Consider the following 22,368-nt stretch of genomic DNA (forward strand, 5'->3'; position numbering starts at 1 on the left):
TGCAATCTTTTAAAGTAATTAAATAAAAGTGTAAAATTTTAAACTACATTAAAAATTCTACATTTTTTACATAATTTAAAATATAAAATTATAAAAATATCCCAATTTTTTGGCCCAATTTTATAATATATTTTTTAAAATATTATTTATTTCTCAAAAAATTGTATTTTTATATCCATATACAACTCGCATAGGATGAGTCAAGCATATTATCCAATTTGTAATAACTTGAAAAGTGAGGACTCAATATGATGAATTTTAAAATAGTATACATCAACATTGCAATATTTTTAAATTAAAATGGATATCAAAATACAATTTACTCTATATGTATGTATATATCCTCAAGATTTATTTTAATATCTTAGCAAACTAGTTTGATTTTAGATTGAAAACCTATTAATGTGGTAAATACTACTTGTTGTGATTTGTGCAAATAAAATAGTAAATTAAACTATTAATTAAATGTGCTACTTTTATATCTGCCATATGAAAGGTTTTCTGTATGTTTATGTTGAAAATATATTTCCAATGTCGTATAACTTTGTATCCTCGTTCATCTTTGCTACGAAATATATAATGGATCTTCCTCCACCAACAAAAGGAAAGAGAATAAAATATATTATATATGTATATATATATATATATAAAGATTCACAAAAGAAGGGAAAAAAATAAAATAAAATAAAATAAAATAACAAGAGTGTGAACTTTGTACTAATTTACTCAAGAATTAATGTATGGTTGGGTATCTGTCTTTGGAAACCATTTATGTCCTTATTGTGGGGAAAAAAAGGATAACTTTTTTTAATGGACAGGTGTTTACTTACTTTTACAAATAAAGAAACATACTCAATACATTACATTGTGGGGAAAACAAAAATCTATTTAGAATCACAGTGAACTCTCCCTTAAAACTGAAATTTACTAATTCCACCTTATAAAATTACAAACTAAAATAAAAGTCACAAAATTTAAGGTTGATATACCTATAAAAATAGAGCTTTAGTCTGTAAAGTTTTACATAATAATTTTTTTTGAAAAAAAACTATTATTAAAAAGTTAAATAGGTGTTTGGCTATAAATAAAAAAATTATATTAAATACTTAATGAGTTTCCATATAAGCTAAAATAGTTCTATCAAATACTCATTAAATTTTCATATAAATTAAAAAAAAAATCTAAAAATGTATAAAATTTAGACTTCTCTAAAACAGTTTAAAAAAAAACTATTTTTATGGTTAACAAGTGTTTGTTGACTTTTGCTAAATATTTTTATTTTTAAACAAAAAAATTTTGGACCTTCAAATAGAGCTTTTAACCCAAAAAAAAAATTCTACCAAATAGGCACTAAGTCTTCATGTAACTTATATGGGTCCAAGCGACATCTCATCAATTGAAAAAATTAATAAAGACGAGGAAATTAAATATAACATATTCAAAGTCAATGAATTGGCATTTATTAGTAAAAAACAGGGATGAATAAATAATCTCTCGTAATTTTATATATGGATGTTTAATTGACTGCTTGATTACAAAATCAATGAAGTTCCTATCAACCCCAACATACCGAATTAATATTAGTAGTAAAGTAAATAGACATCCAAATCAATTAATGCTTTCAAAAGTTTCCAAAGGGACATAAAATTATTTCTAAAGAAATTAAATATATATCTATTTTCAAAGAAATAAAAATTTAAGGACTATCCTTTTCGACTCCTTTAAAAAAATACAACAAATTAGATTTCCATCACCTAGGAAGGTGATAATGTCAGTTGGTTGTTGGCCTGTCTTTCCGCACTACAACTTGTCAAAAGAAACCTTATATCCCTAGTTTTGCCTAGATGATCACAAAAACAACCTACCAATCTCCTTCTCGTTTGGGGTCAATCAAGAGAAAAAAAAGTTCGGTACCAAAAGTGAAATGATTAAGGGAATATTTCTTCCATATCCCTTTAAATTTGCATTAATTTTAATTTAATCTTTTAGATATTGAAAAATTATAATTGATATCCTCGTAAGTAGATTGAATTATAAATTTAATCTTTTAGATATTGAAAAATTATAATTGATATCCTCGTAAGTAGATTGAATTATAAAAGATGTATATGAAGTTATTTTGAAAAGTATAAATAAAATAACATAGAAGAAAAATAAAAATTGTTTGAACCCTAAAAGGAGTTACACTTTTTAAGTCTCGAAGATTAAATTGAAATTAATGCAAATCTGAACATATCTAAATGAAATATTCTCAAGAATTAATGAATGAAGAAGACCAATTGAACAAGGACCCATTGCTTTACATATATAAAAGGGAATATTACATAAAAAATTTCTAAAGTTTGCATTAATTATAATTTAATCTTTCAGATTTAAAGTTATAATTAACACCTCTAAATGGTATAGATAATATTATTTTAAATAATGTGAAGAAACAATTGAAATGAAAGATAATAACCTTTTAACCTAAGCAAAGGTTAATAATATTTTTAAAATTAAACGAATTAATTTATATTTAAGTCAATTTTCAAATATGTGTATGAAATAAACCTTATAAAATTATAGAAATACTACGATATGGGAAGATGCTCACCGTTTGATGAGTCCCTAATGTTGACATATTTGTGCCGATTAGATGTGAGCTAAGAAATTCATCACTATATCGATCTAATGATGGACATCCACACCTCAAATACTAATTAGATTTACCAAGTAGTAAGTCCTTGTATTGTATACTATCAGCATTATGCCAAAGATATGGATGACCCGCAATAGATCGTGCATTCTTTGTATTTTTATTACAATAAGTCAATTTTCTTTCTTAGAGCATCTCAAAAGAACTTTTTATATGTGTTTTATTTTTTATTTTAAAAAGATAATATTTAAAAAAGAATTTTAATGGGCTTTTTATTTTGACTTTTTGATATAAAGAATTGGTTTGGCTTTCTAAATATAGAGAGCCAAAACCACTATTTATTTCAATAATATATAATTTATTTAAATATAACATATTTTTCTATGTCAATATTATAATATTTAAAATGTACATGACTCATATAAAATAAAAAAATTACATGCAAAACAATAAATATTTATAGAAAAAATAAAAAATAAAAAGTTTAAATATAGAATTTTGTTAGAAAGCATTTTTAAATCTTAATAGTTATTTTAAAACCTACTCTTTATTATATATTTTTTTACCTTGAAGGTTCATTGGAGATACTCTTATACGACTAAAATCACCTATTTTGATTCCTTGTCCATCAAAGAAGTCTAATTTTTCCCATAAAAATAAAAAATAAAGAGCTAGCTAAGGCTATATATAGACATGGCCTCCTTCATGTTGGGAGAGGCAAAGGGAGTTGAAAGAGCAAAGGCAAAAAAGAGAAGAAAGGGTTTGCTAGCTACTTTAGCTCTCTCTGAGTGAGTTTTGAGTGTGCTTTGTTTGTTTAAGAGGATTGAAATGGAAGTAATTAAGAAGATGAAGGGAGGGGTGGAGGCTAAAAAAAATGAAGCATTGACGATGGTGAAGGAAGAGGTAGAGGCGAAGAAAGAGGCCATTATGAAGGTGAAGGAAGGTGTACAGGCAAAGACAGAGGAAGCATTGAGGAAGGTTAAGGAAGGTCTAGGGGCAAAGACAGAGGAAGCATTGATGACGGTAATGGCTGAGGTAGAGGAGAAGAAAGACGAGTTTATGAAGGTGAAGGAAGATGTGGAGGCGAAGAGAGATACGTTTATGAAGGTGAAGGAAGAGGTAGATGCGATGAAAAGGGAAGCATCGATGATGGCGAAGGAAGGTTTAGAGGCGAAGGCTGAGGAAGCATTGATGAAGCTGATGAAAGAGTTAGAGGCGAAGAGAGATGCGTTTATGAAGGTGAAGGAAGACGTAGAGGCGAAGAAAGAGGCGTTTATGAAGGTGATGGAAGTGGCAGAGGCGAACAAAAAGGATGCATTGATGATGGTGAAGGAAGGCGTAGAGGCAAATACAGAGGAAGCACTGATGAAGGTGTTTGATGAGGTAGAGAATAAGAAAGAGGCGTTTATGAAGGTGAAGAAAGATGTGGAGGAGAAGATAGAACCAGTAAAAACTTTCATTCTCGGAGCATTGGCTTGTCACTCTTCCAAAATTGGAGGTAAAAGAATTCTTTCTGTTCCAATACCTGTGAATTAATTTCTCAACGAGATTTTCGCATATTGAATTCAATCAACTTTGTTTAGTACCGAGTCTTTACCATGTTTTGCCACCTTTCATGTATACAAATGAACTCGGTAACTACAACAAGGTTCTTTACAGCTGTTACAATTATCGGATTAATTGTGTTCGCACAGTCTGATGGGGAGCTTTCTGCTGAAATCCTGTTTAACTTGTTGTCTAGTTTCAGATACCGTACCCTCAATTTTGTATCCTGTGGTGAATAGTCCACCTGTTGATGTACCTGTCCAACAATCTCATGTAGATGGAACATCCTACACTGGAAACAAGCACTTTAAAGGTTTTAGTTCTTCAACTCAAAACATTCAGGAGCAAAATGGAACTTATACTGACTTAGAAAAAGGGAGTACAAGTGGAAATGGAATAGAAACCTTGGGAAGCAGAACTGCTGAGGGAACCATAGAATTATGCCTTGAAAATTTATATCAACAGCAGGAGTCACAAGAATTCTATTGTCCTCGTTGTAATACCCGCATCAAAAAAGTACTAATAAAACCTCCTGAAGAAGATATATTTAGATGCACAAACTGCTTCGCTTTCCTCATCCCTGGAGGTACTTTTCTCTAATAACTGTATAAAATTCAAAAACTCACTGGATTTGTTAAACCTCATTGGTTGATATGTTGATCGACTGTTTGCATATCAAGAGTATAGGTCTTATTATCTGTTGTTTATAAGTTTTTCTCATCCATTCGCTTCAGTAGATGTGTGATTACAGTGAACGGATGAGATAGACTAGACCATTACTATGAGTCTTGCATGCATGGAGTATCACTAACATGGTATATGAACTGATTGCTATTGAACTTATCTTTCGTTAGAGTTTTACACTCCTATGATGCTTTCATGTATACTTCGGCAGGATCTGGTATTTGTTATTTCTTTGATGTTTGGCTGATCCGTCAAATAAATGATATTAATTTTGTTGCGATTGACTTGAAGTATTTGTTTCAATTTAACAGGCAATTGTTTATGCAACATATTTCGATCAAGAAAACAAGGTAATTTATCCAATATATGTTTTCCTTCAAGCTTCTGGAAGGTAATTTCTATAAGAAATTTTGATAAAATGTGCTGTTTGTAAGAATCTTCACTATATATTTACATGTCGTTGCTAAAAGTTTCTAATTATGGATCTTATCATTAACATGGTTGTTAAATTAAAAGGACAGGTGATGGTTGTCTTATCTCTTTCAAATACTGCAAGGATTTGTTGCACTAACCTGTCTTGAAATTAGGACTAGAATGATTCTATAGACATCCAAGTATTTTTTTTTTTTTTTTATGAATTGAATTCATGCCTATTTTACGTGCGATGTTATAGACATCAATAGACTTGTAGTACTTTCTCTGCAACCAGAAACACACTACCTCAGGAATTAAATCATTCGCGTAAAAAATGATTGGTTTCTTTAGCTAGCAACTAAAATTCTCTGAGACACAAATACCGTCTTACATATAAAAGTTTTCTCCTCTTGATTATCTTGGTATATGCCTAGATCCTGCTTGATGTTTCGATACAGAAATCCAGATACAGTAACCAGACTTGAAGAGCACTTCTCGGTGGTCAAATACTTCTCTCTTTAATTATGTATTCAATTCCATGCACCAAAATAATTTGCAAATTCTTTGAATTTCTGCTTACAAATACCTCTGCTTACATATGAGAGACCTATGAAGGAGGAAAGGATGAGTTATATAGCAGCGGGGAAAAAAAAAAGCGTAGGAATCCCTATGCCCACTTACGAACCGCCAGCAGGAGCTGAACCACGTAGTAGTAAATCATGGCAGATTCTAAAAAGCATTGTGTACGGTGGTTTTGCTGAATCAATTACAAGCTTAGGCATTGTGGCTTCTGCACTGCTGCCGATGCGGCCACATGTAAGTGGTTAAGTACTACTTAACCACTTACAAATAAAATAAATGATATTTTATTTGTCTATTGTATCAGATATCTTAATAACATGCAAGTCATTACAATGTGATACTACTTTTTAAAGCAATATCAACCGAACTGATGGGAGCTTCGAAATTGTTGGAATATAACCTGCTGTGCTGACGTGGAGGCTAAAGCAAATATTAAAATGAGATCATACAGGTGTATTTCACAGTGGCTTATATGCCACGTGTTATGGAACTAACTAGAAGAATGAGAAAATGAGTGCATGAAAGTGTGAGAGAGAGAAAATACAGATTTATGCTTTTTATATAACAGAATTGTAATCATTTACATTTTTTTCATTATGTAAGCAAAAATATACTCTCATCTCTCTGTCATATACACCAGAAATATATACACGTTTTTTTGCTCTCCTAACTTCTCTCTCTCTCAAGCTATCATCATCCATAATATACAATCTCTCAAGCTCCATTAACATGGTATCAGAGCTGGTTGAATTTGCGTTGGGAGTAAATACTGTGCTCTAAAAAAAAAAAAAAAAAAAAAAAATAGAAACAGAGCTCGAGCAATTCTGAGCTCGATTGAAGAGTGTAGGCTAGTATTACAGATCTGAAGCATCAATGGCTGGATCTGAAGTAAGGGCTCCTATATTTTCAGGAGAGAACTATGAATTTTGGAGAATCAAGATGGTCACCATTTTCAAATCCTTCGGGCTTTGGAAATTTGTGGAGAAAGGAATTCCAGTTTCTGCTGGGAAGCTAAAGGGGAAAATCGAAGAGGCTGAAGGAAGCTCAGCAAGTGAAGATGATGAACAGATGATGGAGTCTTACATGAAGGATGCAAAAGCTTTGGGGATTATTCAAGGTGCTGTTTCTGATCAAATTTTTCCAAGGATAGCAAATGCAGAGACTGCAAAAGAAGCTTGGGAGCTCTTGTACAAAGAATTTCACGGTGGAGATCAGGTAAGATCTGTGAAATTGCAAAGTTTAAGGAGAGATTTCGAATACACTAGGATGAAGGATGATGAAACACTGTCCAATTATCTTACAAGACTAAATGATCTAGTAAACCAGATGAAAACGTTTGGAGAGACACTGTCAAATGAAAGAATGGTTCAAAAGGTATTAATTAGCTTAACAAAAGCATATGAACCAATCTGTTTGGTGATAGAAAATACTAAGGATTTGACATCAGTGGAATTTCAAGAAGTAATTGCGATTTTGAAGAGTCAAGAGCAGAGACTTGACCAGCAAGTTACTGATTCCACAGAGAAAGCATTCTCTACATTGTCTGTGAATTCCAAAATACAAAACAAAGGAGTGTCACAATCTAATGTAGCTAAGTTTCAGAAGTCATGGTCCTCAAAAGAGAAGAAATGGGAACCTAAACAAAAATTTCAGCAAAGGTTTCATGGAGCTCAAATGACAAACACACATGCTGCAAACACTGTTCACGGAGGGAGTAGATGGCAGGTTGGAAGCAGTCAAGATAATTCAAAACCACAATGCAGAACCTGTGGCAAGTATCATTTTGGAGAATGTAGATTTAAAGGCAAGCCAAAATGCTATAATTGTGACAGGTTTGGACATTGGGCAAGAGAATGTACAATTGGAAGAAATGTGCAGAAAGCCAATTGTACAAATCAGATGGAAATGACAGGGAATATGTTTTATGCAGCAAGTGAGACTCATGACTCAAGCAAAAACAGTGAATGGTACATAGACAGTGGCTGCAGCAACCATATGACAGGAAATATCAGTTTATTGACTGATGTGAAGAGAAATATGTTTGGAAGGGTTCAAATGCCTAATGGAACACTAGAGAATATTGCTGGGAAAGGAACATTGGTGATTGACACTGACAAGGGAAAAAGACATATCAAAGAGGTACTATATTTACCTGGCTTGAAAGAAAACCTGTTGAGTGTTGGTCAAATGGATGAGCATGGCTATTATCTGACATTTGGTGGTGGAATGTGTCATGTGTATGATGGACCTACGCTTGAGAATCTGATTGTGCAAGTCAAAGCAAAAACAAATCGATGCTATCCGTTGACTATGACATCGTGTGAGCAGGTTGCATTAACAGTTCAAACTGAGCTGAGTATGGAAATTTGGCATAAAAGAATGGGACATCTTCATTCAAATGCTTTGCTTGAATTAAAAAGGAAGGATATGGTTGTGGGATTGCCAAAGCTTGGAGAAACGATGAAGGTCTGTGAAGGCTGCCAATTTGGAAAGCAACATAGAGAAGTTTTCCAAAAGAATGGTGCATGGAGAGCAGATCAGCCACTGCAATTAGTTCATACAGATTTGTGTGGACCAATGCAAACAGAGACACTTGCTGGAAACAGGTATTTTATGCTGTTTGTAGATGACTGCACACGCATGGTTTGGGTGTATTTTTTAAGAAACAAATCTGAAGCTCTTATCTGTTTTAAGAAATTTAAAGCAATGGTTGAGTTGCAAAGTGGTTTTAAACTTAAGTGTCTAAGAAGTGATAGAGGAGGAGAATTTCTGTCTGCAGAGTTTATAAAATTCTGTGAATCTGAGGGAATTCAAAGACAAATAACAGTGGCTTACACTCCTCAACAGAATGGGGTAGTTGAAAGGAAGAATCGGGTAGTCATTGAAATGGCCAAGGCCATGCTACATGATAAACAAATGCCCTACTACTTGTGGGGAGAAGCTGTTCACACAGCTGTCTATCTGCTAAATAGATGTCCTACTAAAGCCTTGAATGGGGTGACACCTTTCGAAGCCTATAGTGGAAGAAAACCTGGTGTAGGACATTTGAAAATTTTTGGATCCATTTGTTATGTTCATGTACCAGCTGAAACAAGGCAGAAATTGGATTCAAAAAGTGTGAAAGGAATTTTTGTTGGCTATGGAACCTGTGAGAAGGGGTATAGGATATTTGATCCTATAGCTAAAAAATTGATTTTATCAAGGGATGTTATATTTGATGAAGAAAGCTCATGGAATTGGAAGGAAGATGAGAGAAATAATGGAGGAAGGATAATTACAGCAACCAAGGATGGTTGTAAAGTCTCAGAAGAAGTGAATCCAGCATTCAAAGACACTTACTATACACCAGAAAAATCAGCTCAAATTGTGCAAAATTCAAGGGAGACTACAAGTAGCAGCAGGGACAGTTCATATGCACCTAGGGGTACTAGCACTGACCCTACACACACTGAAACAGGTGGAAAGCATGCTGAATATGATCATACACCAGTAAAATGGAGGAATTTGACTGATATTCTGGCAAAATGCAACAATTGCATCATTGAACCCGAAGACTACAATGAAGCAGCACAAAATCAGTCTTGGATCAATGCAATGACAGATGAGTTGAGGATGATTGAGAAAAATAAAACTTGGGAGTTGGTGAGTAGACCAGCAGATAAGCCTGTAATTGGGGTTAAATGGGTATACAAGACAAAACTTAATCTTGATGGCTCAATTCAGAAAAACAAAGCAAGGTTAGTGGCTAAAGGATATGCACAGAAACCAGGAGTGGATTTTAATGAAACTTTTGCCCCTGTTGCAAGACTTGACACAATTAGGACCTTAATTGCTTTAGCAGCTCACAAAAGCTGGAAATTGTACCAGCTTGATGTTAAGTCAGCCTTTTTAAATGGTGTGCTGCAGGAAGAGGTCTATGTAGAACAACCAGATGGTTTTGTCATTAAAGGGCATGAGGATAAAGTATACAAGCTGCATAAGGCATTATATGGATTGAAACAGGCCCCTCGAGCCTGGTATAGTGAGATTGATGCATATTTCAGTGAGGGTGGTTTTCAAAAGAGTCAAAGTGAGGCCACTCTTTATACAAAGACCAGGGGAGAAAAAGGAATACTCATTGCAGCCATATATGTTGATGACATAGTGTATACAGGAAATGATGATGAAATGTTGCATTGGTTTAAGGCAGATATGATGAAAAGATATGAAATGACAGATTTGGGTTTGTTACATCATTTTCTTGGAATGGGAGTAATACAAACAAGTTCCAGCATTTTCGTGCACCAGAAAAAATATGCTTCTACATTGCTGAACAAGTTTGGCTTAACTGATTGTAATCCAGTTCTTACACCATTAATTGCAAATGAGAAACTCAGCAAGGAAGATGGAAGTGGAACTGCAGATGAAGAGATTTATCGAAAGGTAGTGGGAAGTCTTCTATATCTGACAGCAACAAGACCAGATATTATGTTTGCTGCAAGTTTACTGGCAAGGTTCATGCATTGTCCCACAAAGAAGCATCTTGGTATAGCAAAAAGAGTATTAAGGTATGTCAAAGGTACCTTAGATTATGGAATAGAATATGTCAAGGGACAACAAGCTGTTTTAGTAGGGTACTGTGACAGTGACTGGAGTGGTTCTGTGGATGATATGAAAAGCACATCTGGATATGCATTTAGCTTTGGTAGTGGTGTATTCTCATGGGCTTCGGTTAAACAACATTGTGTAGCACTCTCTACAGCTGAGGCAGAATATATAAGTGCCTCAGAAGCAACTGCACAGGCAATTTGGCTTCGGTTTGTGTTGGAAGATTTTGGTGAAATGCAAGTGAGAGCTACACCTCTACACTGTGATAATACCTCAGCCATTGCCATCACAAGGAATCCAGTCTTTCACCAGAAAACTAAACACATAGACAGAAGATATCATTTCATCAAAGAGGCCTTGCAGAATGGAGTTGTAGATTTGACATTTTGTGCTTCCAAAGAACAAATTGCAGATATATTTACCAAATCATTACCAAGGGACAGATTCAATTATTTGAGGGAAAAGCTTGGAGTTGTCTCAGCACAGAGGTTACAGGGGAGTGTTGGAATATAACCTGCTGTGCTGACGTGGAGGCTAAAGCAAATATTAAAATGAGATCATACAGGTGTATTTCACAGTGGCTTATATGCCACGTGTTATGGAACTAACTAGAAGAATGAGAAAATGAGTGCATGAAAGTGTGAGAGAGAGAAAATACAGATTTATGCTTTTTATATAACAGAATTGTAATCATTTACATTTTTTTCATTATGTAAGCAAAAATATACTCTCATCTCTCTGTCATATACACCAGAAATATATACACGTTTTTTTGCTCTCCTAACTTCTCTCTCTCTCAAGCTATCATCATCCATAATATACAATCTCTCAAGCTCCATTAACAGAAATTCCATCATGCCTCCAGATGAACAACAACCAGCGAGAGCTGAACCACGTAGTAGTAAATCATGGCAGATTCTAAAAAGCATTGTATATGGTGGTTTAGCTGAATCAATTACAAGCTTAGGCATTGTGACTTCCGCAGCTAGTGCTGATGCTGCCACATGTAAGTACGACTAATTGCTACATGTTTTAATGATTTCTTGATTTATAGCAGACAATGATAGTTTTGGCCAACTAATTAATATCTTGTTCACCGATCCTTAACTAGTAATATGCTTCTAGGCAACACATTACTGGAATTTGACTGTTCGGCAAATATATTGCATTCTGTCCTTGCAGTGAATATAATGGCTTTAGCATTGGCAAATCTGATTGGTGGACTAGTCACCATTATACATAATGTGAGTAATTATTCCATTTCTATCTGGGCAAATGAATATTATATATATATATATATATATATAGATATATATATAAATTGCAATATCAATGACCACAACATGTTGAATGCTCCACGAATATTATACAATTGATCCCACATTTTACGGTCGAAGATGTGTTGTGTAGATCACATTACAATTCTAGTTGATATATATTTGAAAAACCTTTGTCTTCATTCTGATGTTTTCCAATATTCTTAGCATCTTGGAAAATGATATGCAAAATTTGCAGCTTTGGGAATTCAAAAATGACGACTCAACTGTGAAATCGGAAGACACTGGCTTACAAGTGGATCGTTACCAGGAAATACTGGGGAGGAAAGAGAATTTCTGTCTTCATGCAACAGCTGCTATATTATCTTTCCTTATTTTTGGATTAGTGCCGCCTGTTGTCTATGGCTTCACGTTCCGTGAGAGTGATGACAAGGACCTAAAGATTGCAGCAGTTGCAGGAGCGTCTCTGATATGCATCATATTACTTGCGCTTGCAAAGGCTCGCACTCAGAGCAATCCCAAGTATATCCTAACGGTTGTTCAATATGTTGGCGTCGGAATCGGGGTCTCAGTTGCCTCTTATGTGGCCGGTGACTTGCTTGACAGATTATTGGAGCAGCTTGGCTGGTTCCAGCAGACGCATGGAGATAAGACTTTTCCCCTTCCCCAGTTTATGTCCATGTGATGGTTACGTTGAAGCCTTACACCGGAATCCTTCAAGTATATTAATTACAATTGTGGAAATTTTCTAGTGTGAGTCTTTGAAGTTCAAGTCCTACTTCAGCAGTACCAATTTCCGTTTGGATCTTTTTTTCAGCTGTTTATAGCACAAAAGTTAGCCATGGTAGTTCGAGATAGTTGGGCAATGTAAGAAAGTTCCATGTAATAAAAATAAAAAATGAAATAAAATAAAATAAATTGGATGGTTTGTTTCCAATTAGATACGTAATAAAAAGTGTATTCTCTCTTTTTTGTCTCCCTTTTTTATGCAGACAAAAGTCCAGACTTTGTGTTTTAAAATAAGATAGACAGATTTTCAGGAAAAAAACGAAGAAAAAAAAGATGACATATCTTTATTTTTTTTAAATAATAATAATAATAATGTAGTTTGGTGCGTGAAAAATGAATAAGAAAAAAAGAAAATAGCTTTATGCTGTAGAATATGAGGTTGACGAATTCTAGATTAAAATTATATGGGTTCCTTGTCATTCTTTCTTTAAGAAGGTTCACGTTTTACCCATCCATCACCAAATTCAAAAGTCCACGTCACCTCGTAACACGAGAAAATCTTGTACGAAGCAGTGGTACACTTCGCCGTTTGCAACTCCTTTTCTTCTTTCGTTCACTGTGGCTGGCTTCTCCACAACAGTGAAGAAAATGTGGACCACACCCGTGAAAAGTCGCCGATACCGAAAGGAGGGAAAGAGTTTCTGTCATGGATGTTACCAGAATGTCGCCGAATTCGATGGGTTTCACCTGAAAATGCAGAGTCGGTCGGAATTTCATTTTTTGGGTGGATATGGTGGAAATTCCGGTGAAGAAGTCGGTGAGAAATCATCAGATTTCGGTAGATTTTTTGGGAAGATGTCGGCGACTGTGATGTGGATTGATTGTGATCTGGCAGAGAAGAGAGGAAGGAAGAAGACGAAGGGAAGAGAGGAAGAATGAAGAAAGGATAAGAAAGAAATTTCCACGTGAGGGGGAAGAGGGGGAAGGAAAGAGAAAGAAAAAATAAATAAATAAATAAAATATGATAATAATTTATAATAAAATAATAATATAATAATATTATATTATATAAAGAATAATATATGATTTTTTTATATGTTTTATTTTAATTTTAATTTTTTTATTTTTTTATTTTAGTGTTTAATTTAATTTTATTTATTTTTTTAATAAATTTGATTTTATCTATTTAAAAATAAATAAATAATATTGTTAATTTTTTTTATATATTATATAAAATTTTAGTATATATGTTTAATTGGATAAATATTTTATTATATTTTATTATTATTGTATTTTAATTATTAAATTTTTATATTATTTTATTATATTAATTATTTTATATTTTAAAATTTGTATTTTAAATTAAAAATTTATAATTTTTGTAACCTTATCGATATTTCCATCGATATCGACATTTCTATCGATATTTTTTTAAATTTATATTTTTGATATTAATATTTTGTTCACTGCTTAACAACAAAAGCTTCTGTCATTTCAGTTGTTGCATAGAGAGGTGTTTAGATGGAAGTGGCCTAAGATTTTTTTTATCGATGGAAGACATTCTTGGTTGCAGATAGCTATAATGAAGTGGATTTGAAATTTCGCATTGATAGCTTTACTTAAGAGAGATCTTGTAGTTAGGTATTATGAATTTGTAGGAATCATGGAGAATAAAAATCGATTTTCAAATTCATCCTCGGATTGACTCAATCACATAAGTTTATTTTAACCAAGTTCTTTCAAAAAGTCTCATATTTTTATCTTTTAAATGGCGAAAAAAAAAAGAATTAAAAAAAAATCAATGTTTTATATTTTGAAAAGAATCTAAATATATATATATCTATCGAGTACAGCGTTGCAAATGTTTATTTTTATCCACAATGGTGATGGAGTAGACAGACCCCAAGCAAAGGAAGAAGAAGAAACGGCGCTCCAAAAGGGCGTAGAAAACGAGGCTGCAAATTTTATTTAAAAAAAAAAAAAAAAAGGGTGGTGAGCTAGTTTCTTTTAGATGACATGGCATATTTTTTAACATATGGCCTTTAATAAGTTGAAGTGGTACTGGTACCTGCTGAGCTGGTAACACCGCTTTATACAGGATTTTCTCCTAAACAACAATCACATTAATAAATTAGATAACCAAGCTAACAATAATAAATAAATAACAGTAATAATAATAATAATAATAATGTAAAACAATTTTCCAAACTCGCCTGCCTCTCGAAGCAGACTCGGCTATCTTATTGCCACATCTACTCGGCAAACCAAACTTGCTCTAAAGAAAATTTGACCTCCAAAAGAGATCGCAAAGTAGGTCCACGGAAAAAAATAAATAAATAAAGATAACACAAGCTTAATAAAATTAGCTTCTAATTCTCCAAAATAATCAAACTGACGAACTTTCCAATGATACAAATTTTCTGTACTTTTATGTCCAACTACGCGATATTTTTGTACTTCCACATGTAACTGGTAACTACATGGCTCAGGGGGAGAAAAATTACAACTTCGTTGAATTTTCTTATTTACCTCAGGTCCGTGGCAGAACAGTCGTAACAATTTTCGTTACACTATAGTATGGTGGAAATTAAATTAAACGGGCATTAAATTCAAACACAGTAAAGAAAAACTATATATTTCTTTGTTGATTAATTACTTTTTCCGATGTTACACCGCTTAAGATTTATTCAAAACATCCATCTAGGAGAGGAATGAACTGCACTTTGGTAGGGAGTTCTGTTTTGTTGCTGCTCTGAGTTGTTCCGCTTCTTCATGATTGAGGAAACAGTTGGGCTGAAGTAGTCATTACTCCTTTGAGAAGTCGCTCCTTGAGAATACATCTTCCTTCCATGGATGATGCTCCTTTGCTTTTCAAGCAAAGCTCTGCGAGCCACTGGGTTCCTTTGTACGGCTCCCCATCTATTGTAGCTCACACAACTCTGGCTCCGTCCCACTTGCTGAAACTTGCCCTCTCTAGGACTTGTATAGTTTCGGCTCTCGGCAGTTTCTGCTGAGTACATAGTTTCTCCCTCACTGCTATACCCATTCTGCATCTCTGAAACTCCAACTGGCGATGAGCTTGATTGAACCTCACTCCGAGCCCCATTTACGGAACCTGTTGAACCTTCTTCTGCATCTACACCAGGATTGTCTAGTCCTCTATGGATAATTTGTTCTTCTCTTAGTGGGCTCCCTGAAGGAGGAGGTTCCTTGATGAAATTCTCATCAGAATCTAGGGCCAATCCTTTGGCTCGATGTGATAAAACTGCGGGCTTAGCAACCCTTGGAGGAAAATTAATATCCAACAGCTGAAGTTGAGCACTTTCTTTTTTCCGAATAGGAACAGCTGTTAACTTTGGGGATTCATATATTTCAGGTGTAGGAATACCCTGAACATGGGTAGCATGTGGATCACTTAGGTTTTCTTCTTCAACATTCTTTGCTGCAGCAGAACAACTAGGTGCAGGCTGATCCCTAGTTTTTGAGATGGTATTTGATGAAGATGGTGTTCCGTCATTGTCAGCCTCTGTTGACTTAAATACTGGCCGCAGTGTGAAAGAAGCACAAGAATGCTCACTCTTCTGGCCCGTAGACATTAATCGAATGAGTGGTAGTTTGGGTTTGTTAAGATCATCAAGGCTACCTTCCCAGTGCTGGTTTAACCAATCACAGATTATGGGAATGGGGATACCAAACTGCATAGGAAGATCCTTCTTCCACGATGAAGATGACAATGAAGAGGTTGATGATGATTTGTTGTTTGGAGATGTGGCCAGTTTCATAGGATCACAGATCATGAAAGCAAGATTGCCTTGTATGTCAAATCCAGCTGACCCAGGGCTCCACGTTATTCCATCAGTGGACAGTTTTATCAGATTGTCAGTGGCTATCACCACCTTTCCTTCACCCACTGTTAAATCCTTGTTCTCCGTGTATCCTAAAAGGAAGACTACACTGCCCAGATCCAGATTAGGTTTAGAATGGGTCTTCAAGTAGTGAGGATGTTGCCCCTGCACATTTGAGTCTCCATCCATTGAATCCAAACCCACTATTGTAAGATCTAAAACGGAGCTGGTGACGAAAAACCTGCAACCAGATGAAAGAAGTAAGAAAATCTGAAACTCTGATTCACAAGATCTCTCTATCAGCATCCAAGCAATCATTTCAAGGACTCCAGAAGAAAACTGATCAGTGTTTTCAACAACTAACCTTTTAAAGGCACAGAAGCAAAATTCTCCAACTAGATAGAGGCTCCTTTTCTAAACAATCAAGCATGCAACACCAGGCCTATTACCCAGAATGCATGGCATCAATAAAGATATATAATGTACAATATTATGAATTACCCTAGTAGCTTATATTTAAGACGTTTATTCTAATTAATGTGTTATTCTAGTTAATCTAGCTTATAACTAATAAATTCTAGTTTATCTAGCAATACCCGTCCGGGTTTGAATGTTTTATGTGAAATCAAAAGTGGGTAAAATGGGGTACATATTATTCAGTCTTCTAGACCATACTATGACATATCAACGCCATAAACATGCTAAAATAGGATCTGAAATATAAAAGGAATATCAATTGAATCTGCCTTGTGCTCCGCATATATTTTCCCGTCTCCCGGGGGCCCAGAGTCATCATTGAAATTGGTAAAGATAATTCCAATTGTCCCAGACTATATAAACAGTAGATCAGAAAAATCTCCAATTTTGAAGCGAACTCCATTAGCACTATCGATGGCAGAAATAAAAAAGAACCAGCTTTAAAAGGCAACAATATTCAATTTTGATAGAACATTGTTATCAATAATGAAACAACATTACTGATAGATAAAGGTTATTCTGAGGTTTCCGACCTGCCTGTCGGATAGTGAATGGTCCATAACTCACATCAAATGTGCATTTATGCCAATGTGAACAGATTTGAATAGGATCAATCACAATTACCCCCTTTTTATTCAACTACAGTATCTAAGATCATTTCAAAAAAAAAGAAAAAAAAAAATATCTTCGTTTGTAATATCAGAGATCCAAAGATCTTTGTTTCCTTTTTCTCTCTAATATCCAATCCAAGCAATAAAACTGAAGGAGTTTGCATCATCATCATGTACTTAACACATTAGCAACGCGCCAGTCTAACGGTGAAGGTCTAGTAGACTTCTAGCGGTGACAAAGAAAAGTTGTATTTCTTAAATTCAGCCATCAATGTCACTCTCTTGGTGCACCATATATTGGAGCAAAGAGAATAAATGGTATATGAAAGCTGAGAATACAAACTCTTGAATCAAAACAAAACCAAACCCAGAACCTACTTTCATTTATTATTATTATTTTTTTCTCACATTTTCTGAGCGACCAAAAGAAAGAAACCCACAAAAAACTTAAAGCAATCAAAATATGCCCAACATTGAATACCTGTGAGGAACGAGACTAGCAGCGACCCCATTTTGCAGCCGGATCTCGGAACTTTCGGCGGCAGCTATCGACGGAAGGTTGACATGGGTAGTCAAAAGAAGATTCCTGTGTATTAAAAACCCAGTCCCGGAACCGGAGATTCTGGCCATTGCCGTAGCTTTTCCAGAGAAGATGGCAGCTTTCATTCTCTCAGACTTGCTTACTCCCTTGCAGAAACACCATGATTCCCTCAGACCACCCATTTTTATTGTGGGGAAAAAGCGTGCGGTTTGAATGAACTTTCTTGCGTATGAAATTTGGATCTACAAAAAGAATGGCATTCTAGCTTTCCTTCATTCTCAAATGGGTTCGCATTGTTTTCTTTTTCTTTTTTTTTTGTCTCCTCCGACGAATGCAGGAAAGGAAATGAGGAAAGACAGAAGGACGAGATGGTCGTGCAATGAGTAAAGGAGACTGGGTTTTTTGTGTGAGCTGTAATTTAGGCCTTAAGAGAAATTCTCTGTCTGAGAGAGTGTGTGTGAGTGACTCACTGCCTGAAGCTGTGCCTTTTTTTTCTTTTTCTTTTTTTCAAGATTTTAGAATTCGCCTACTGAGAAGACTCTCTTGGATCACTTTCAGTGTGATGGAATTTCCATACCATTTAATATGGATCCTACACGTGTTAAATTTGAAACCAATACTTATTTTTTATTATTATTTTTATAAATTTAGTAAAGAGATTTTAACACCAAACTGATTGAATTCAAGATCAAGAATTATCAAATGGCCGTTGTCAACTGGGCTCCAAACGAGTTAATTTTATTTATTTTTTAAGTTCTGAAAATTCGTTTAATTAGAAATTTTTTTTTATCTTATAATACATATATATATATATATATATAGAATTTCATTAGCAAAGAGGTGGTCAAGCATAAAATAAACATGCAAACGAATTGTAATAAAACTATATATGTATATATTCAAAGACAAAATATAATAAAGTGTTGAATGCCTTGATGGTTCAAGTGCATGTGATAAGCGCAAAGGTTAAAACAAATAATTTCACAATAAATAAATGCAATCATTTCAAGTAGAAATATAACGAAAGAATTGAATGGACAATAGATTCATAACTGTCCATATTGTACTAAGTTTAGAGGACGATAATGCTATATAAGACAAAAATAGGGTAATTATCACCGGTTAAGTAGGTAAAATTTTTAAAAGACCAGCTTGATGTTACTTCTTTCTCTATACTTTGTTGACTCTTGAGCCATTCCTTTAATCCTTTTTTCTCACCTCACGAAGTGTTCCGTTGAATATATTGAAAATGGTACTTATGAGATAAATGAGTAGTAAGACAAATTTTTGTAATAGTCAAAAGCATCTATCTACCATAATGATATTGCTTTTATTTGTGAGAGCTATTCCTATGCATAAATGTGCCAACCAAATGACTGTAACCATTTGACAATAAAGTTTACATACTATCCCATTCAACCTTTTCACCACTTTTGTTTTTTTGGGTTTCATTTTATCATTTCGACCTTGACAAGTTTCATTTTGTCCGGGTGTTAAATTGACCAAAACAAGTAAAATAAATAAATCATTGCAAAAAACTCACCGACACAGACACATCGAAGTTCTATGGTGGACGAGCAGGAAAATATATTTTATGCATACGACCGAAGGAGAGTGAGAATGAGAGGGATATTTTTTGTAACATCGTAGTGTCGCATGTGTGTTTTTGAATAGAAATATGAGTGGAGAAATCATGTTGACAAAATAATTGTACAGAAAGGCACATGGATAATGGGACCCCTAACACCTATTATGATTGATGACTGATGTTAAACCTTCAATTTCTAATTGACGGCAAACCCTTCTTCATACATGCTTGGCTCAATCATTTCAATGAATTATCTTCCATTGCCACCAATCTTTAAGAGAGATTATCCCCTATGATTTTTGGGTCAGAGAAAGGACTTTAGATTGAGTTCTCTTCACTTTTATCTCATATTATTAGACATTATAATTTGGCAGAGACCTTTCAACATTGAGAACAAAATATTTGGGAACCCATGGCCATGACATATTGTTTTTGTTTTTGTTGTTGTTGATTTTTTTTTTTTTCCAAATAAAAAAATTGGATAAATTGATAATGATATTCCGCAGCATTATAACATGCTCGTATTACTATTTAATAATTGCTTGAAAAGCTAGAAATGGGATTTGCCGGGATTTGCAAGTCCCGCATTGTATGGATCATTTCGACTTTCTCCCAAGTCACACCCACTAGACTTCGGTGAAATTACAAATATAGATTTCACTTAAATACGCTACAAAACCGTATTCAATATTGTTTAGTGCTGTTTATCAATAAATATATATTGTTTAGCAATGCAGTTACTATCCGAATTCAGCCAGATTCTTAACGCCCAAGATTCGAACTTAGGACTTCACAGAGAAGTAGGTAAACAATCAGAAACATCATCCATGGACCATATCTAACAAAAATAATTAATATCATAAAATCTTCCAACACTAGAAAACTAAAATTAGATGGATAGGCTGCATATGTATATATAAAACCATTCCACAAAAAACACCATCAAAAGTATTTTCGTTTTGCTACATCAGTACTTTGTTATGTTTTACACAACCAAATTGATCCACCATTTTAACCATGAATGTGACTGCAGCGACCACCCGAACAAATGGAAACAGTGTTCATGCGAAGACACCTCCAACAGATCATGCAAAACAAGCAACTTCTAACCCTTCATAACTCCACTCCGTAGTGTTTCCTCAACTGCCCTCACTTTTATCCAGAGCTGTAACAGAATTCATGTCAGGGCAATAACTCCATCATAAACACATAAAAGAGAAGTGAAAATATTGAAACAAAAACTCCACTCTGCCATGCACCAGAAAATGTATCATCTGTTCCTAAGCTAACTTAAAGTGAAAATTAGAAAGAATCTATTGTTCCAAATTATTAGGCTATATTACATAAAGCAAGTACGGATTTTTATGATTTCCAACTTTCTAACCCCTTCATTTATGGTGGAAAAAACTGAGAAAAGGAATGTGTTCTCGATATCATGTGGTCAATAGATATAATCAAAGATCTATCTAGATAGATCAACCAAAGAGTGGATTTTATTTTGAGACGATATTATAGTAGCAAAATAATCCCAGAGCCAAAATAAATTTAAAAATTTAAAATAAAATTATTTTGCCACAGAGAGAGAGAGAGAGAGAGAGAGAGAGATTACTATTGTAGTTCAGAAGCTTCTCAATGAGGTCAACATGAGTCATGAGCATCCGTCTACAGCAGTAACGAACCAGACCCAGTGCATCCAGAGCATCTCTACATATCAACCAATAAAGGTCACCACAGGAACTTAACAATGTCCTTGACGAGACTATATCAGTGTTACGGTTACAAACTTTCATAATCTTACAACTATAAAAAGATTAAAGGTATGAAGCTACAATAATACCATGGACAATTCTGACTTAAAAAGACATAAGATAAATAATTACAAAACTTTGACATGTAATAATGCAACCTAAGACATTTCACTCCAGAAAAGGAAGGAAGATGGTTTCAAAACTTATAGTCCCAGCTCCACAATTGAAGATAGCAATTCTAATATTTTCCAGCAAAATGGTTTCTAGGATTTTCTCCCATCTCAAAGAGCAGCAGAATTAGAGGCTTTGTATCAACCAAATTAAAGTTTTACCCACCCTTCAGCGTAGTCCGCCTGGAGAAGATCAAGGTACGTATCCCATTTGTTCCCAATTACCTACAACAACACAAAATTTGCAAGAACAAAAAATAAATTAAAAAATAAAAAATAAAAAAAAAACAATGCCCATGAGAAAACAATAGTAACTGCAAAATCAATAAAAATCTGACATTCCAACTCAAGCCAAAATACACGTTAGTAAAACTAATTTTCTTTCCAAGAAACCTCTTCTTCATTTTTTTTTTTTTTCCAGCTAAACAAACAAAGTTTAACCATTATGAGTCTGTTCTGTTCCATGGTCCATGAAATTTCTTCAACAAAATAAATTTCAATAAGTAACGAAATAAGATTTTAACTAACTTGTTACAAAATCTTGACGCAAGCTAAAGCAGCAATTTATTGTAGGTTATAGAAAATTAGAAAACCCTAGACAATCGGACAAAAGATAAAACGAAACGAAGTAGCTTTGAATCATAGGGACGCTAGCAAATAAAGGTAAACAGAAAAACACGAGGAAATACCTTGCCGCAAGTGAAACAGCGAACAGGGATGATCATCTTGATGGTTGTTCTACAGCTCTCTCTCCCTCTCTCTCTCTCTCTCTCTCTCTTTTGTAGACTGAGAAAACTACAAGCCGCTACGACCTTTGAGAGTCTTGAAGGCGTGTATATAACCAACCAAGCCCAGAAGAAAATAACAGCTTTCTAAATGGGCTTGGTCCGATTCCTATATGGACTGGCCTGTTAACTAGCTAGTTTCAAACGGGG

General features: G+C 34.3%; 3 protein-coding genes across 3 annotated transcripts; 1 reads left to right on the plus strand and 2 right to left on the minus strand.

Moving 5' to 3' along the window:
- Positions 1 to 3,351: 3,351 nt before the first annotated feature.
- Positions 3,352 to 12,628, plus strand: LOC112492856 (uncharacterized). Its single transcript, XM_048480502.2, has 6 exons — positions 3,352 to 4,133; positions 4,383 to 4,766; positions 5,176 to 5,214; positions 11,313 to 11,453; positions 11,630 to 11,691; positions 11,963 to 12,628. Exons 1-6 carry the CDS (start codon positions 3,464 to 3,466, stop codon positions 12,407 to 12,409), a joined length of 1,743 nt encoding a protein of 580 aa, XP_048336459.2. The 5' UTR covers positions 3,352 to 3,463; the 3' UTR covers positions 12,410 to 12,628.
- Positions 12,629 to 14,944: 2,316 nt separating this feature from the next.
- LOC107426605 (uncharacterized) lies at positions 14,945 to 18,424 on the minus strand. The gene is made up of 2 exons (XM_016036831.4): positions 17,868 to 18,424; positions 14,945 to 16,539 (listed from the first exon to the last, which is right to left on the minus strand). Exons 1-2 carry the CDS (start codon positions 18,107 to 18,109, stop codon positions 15,141 to 15,143), a joined length of 1,641 nt encoding a protein of 546 aa, XP_015892317.3. The 5' UTR covers positions 18,110 to 18,424; the 3' UTR covers positions 14,945 to 15,140.
- Positions 18,425 to 20,354: 1,930 nt separating this feature from the next.
- LOC107426616 (DNA-directed RNA polymerase subunit 10-like protein) lies at positions 20,355 to 22,281 on the minus strand. The gene is made up of 4 exons (XM_016036842.4): positions 22,123 to 22,281; positions 21,600 to 21,658; positions 21,125 to 21,219; positions 20,355 to 20,680 (listed from the first exon to the last, which is right to left on the minus strand). Exons 1-4 carry the CDS (start codon positions 22,156 to 22,158, stop codon positions 20,655 to 20,657), a joined length of 216 nt encoding a protein of 71 aa, XP_015892328.1. The 5' UTR covers positions 22,159 to 22,281; the 3' UTR covers positions 20,355 to 20,654.
- Positions 22,282 to 22,368: the final 87 nt, after the last annotated feature.

This window comes from Ziziphus jujuba, chromosome 9 (genome assembly GCF_031755915.1).
Source record: "Ziziphus jujuba cultivar Dongzao chromosome 9, ASM3175591v1".
NCBI lineage: Eukaryota > Viridiplantae > Streptophyta > Magnoliopsida > Rosales > Rhamnaceae > Ziziphus > Ziziphus jujuba.

Coding starts and splice junctions, on each gene's coding strand:
- LOC112492856 (XM_048480502.2), top strand. CDS start 3,464: ATGGAAGTAATTAAGAAGATGAAGGGAGGGGTGGAGGCTAAAAAAAAT. Junction 4,134..4,382: donor TCACTCTTCCAAAATTGGAG/GTAAAAGAATTC, acceptor GTCTAGTTTCAG/ATACCGTACCCTCAATTTTG. Junction 5,215..11,312: donor ATTTCGATCAAGAAAACAAG/GTAATTTATCCA, acceptor TCATGCCTCCAG/ATGAACAACAACCAGCGAGA.
- LOC107426605 (XM_016036831.4), bottom strand. CDS start 18,109: ATGGGTGGTCTGAGGGAATCATGGTGTTTCTGCAAGGGAGTAAGCAAG. Junction 16,540..17,867: donor GCTAGTCTCGTTCCTCACAG/GTATTCAATGTT, acceptor ATCTGGTTGCAG/GTTTTTCGTCACCAGCTCCG.
- LOC107426616 (XM_016036842.4), bottom strand. CDS start 22,158: ATGATCATCCCTGTTCGCTGTTTCACTTGCGGCAAG. Junction 21,220..21,599: donor CAGGCGGACTACGCTGAAGG/GTGGGTAAAACT, acceptor GTTGATATGTAG/AGATGCTCTGGATGCACTGG. Junction 20,681..21,124: donor GAAGCTTCTGAACTACAATA/GTAATCTCTCTC, acceptor ATTCTGTTACAG/CTCTGGATAAAAGTGAGGGC.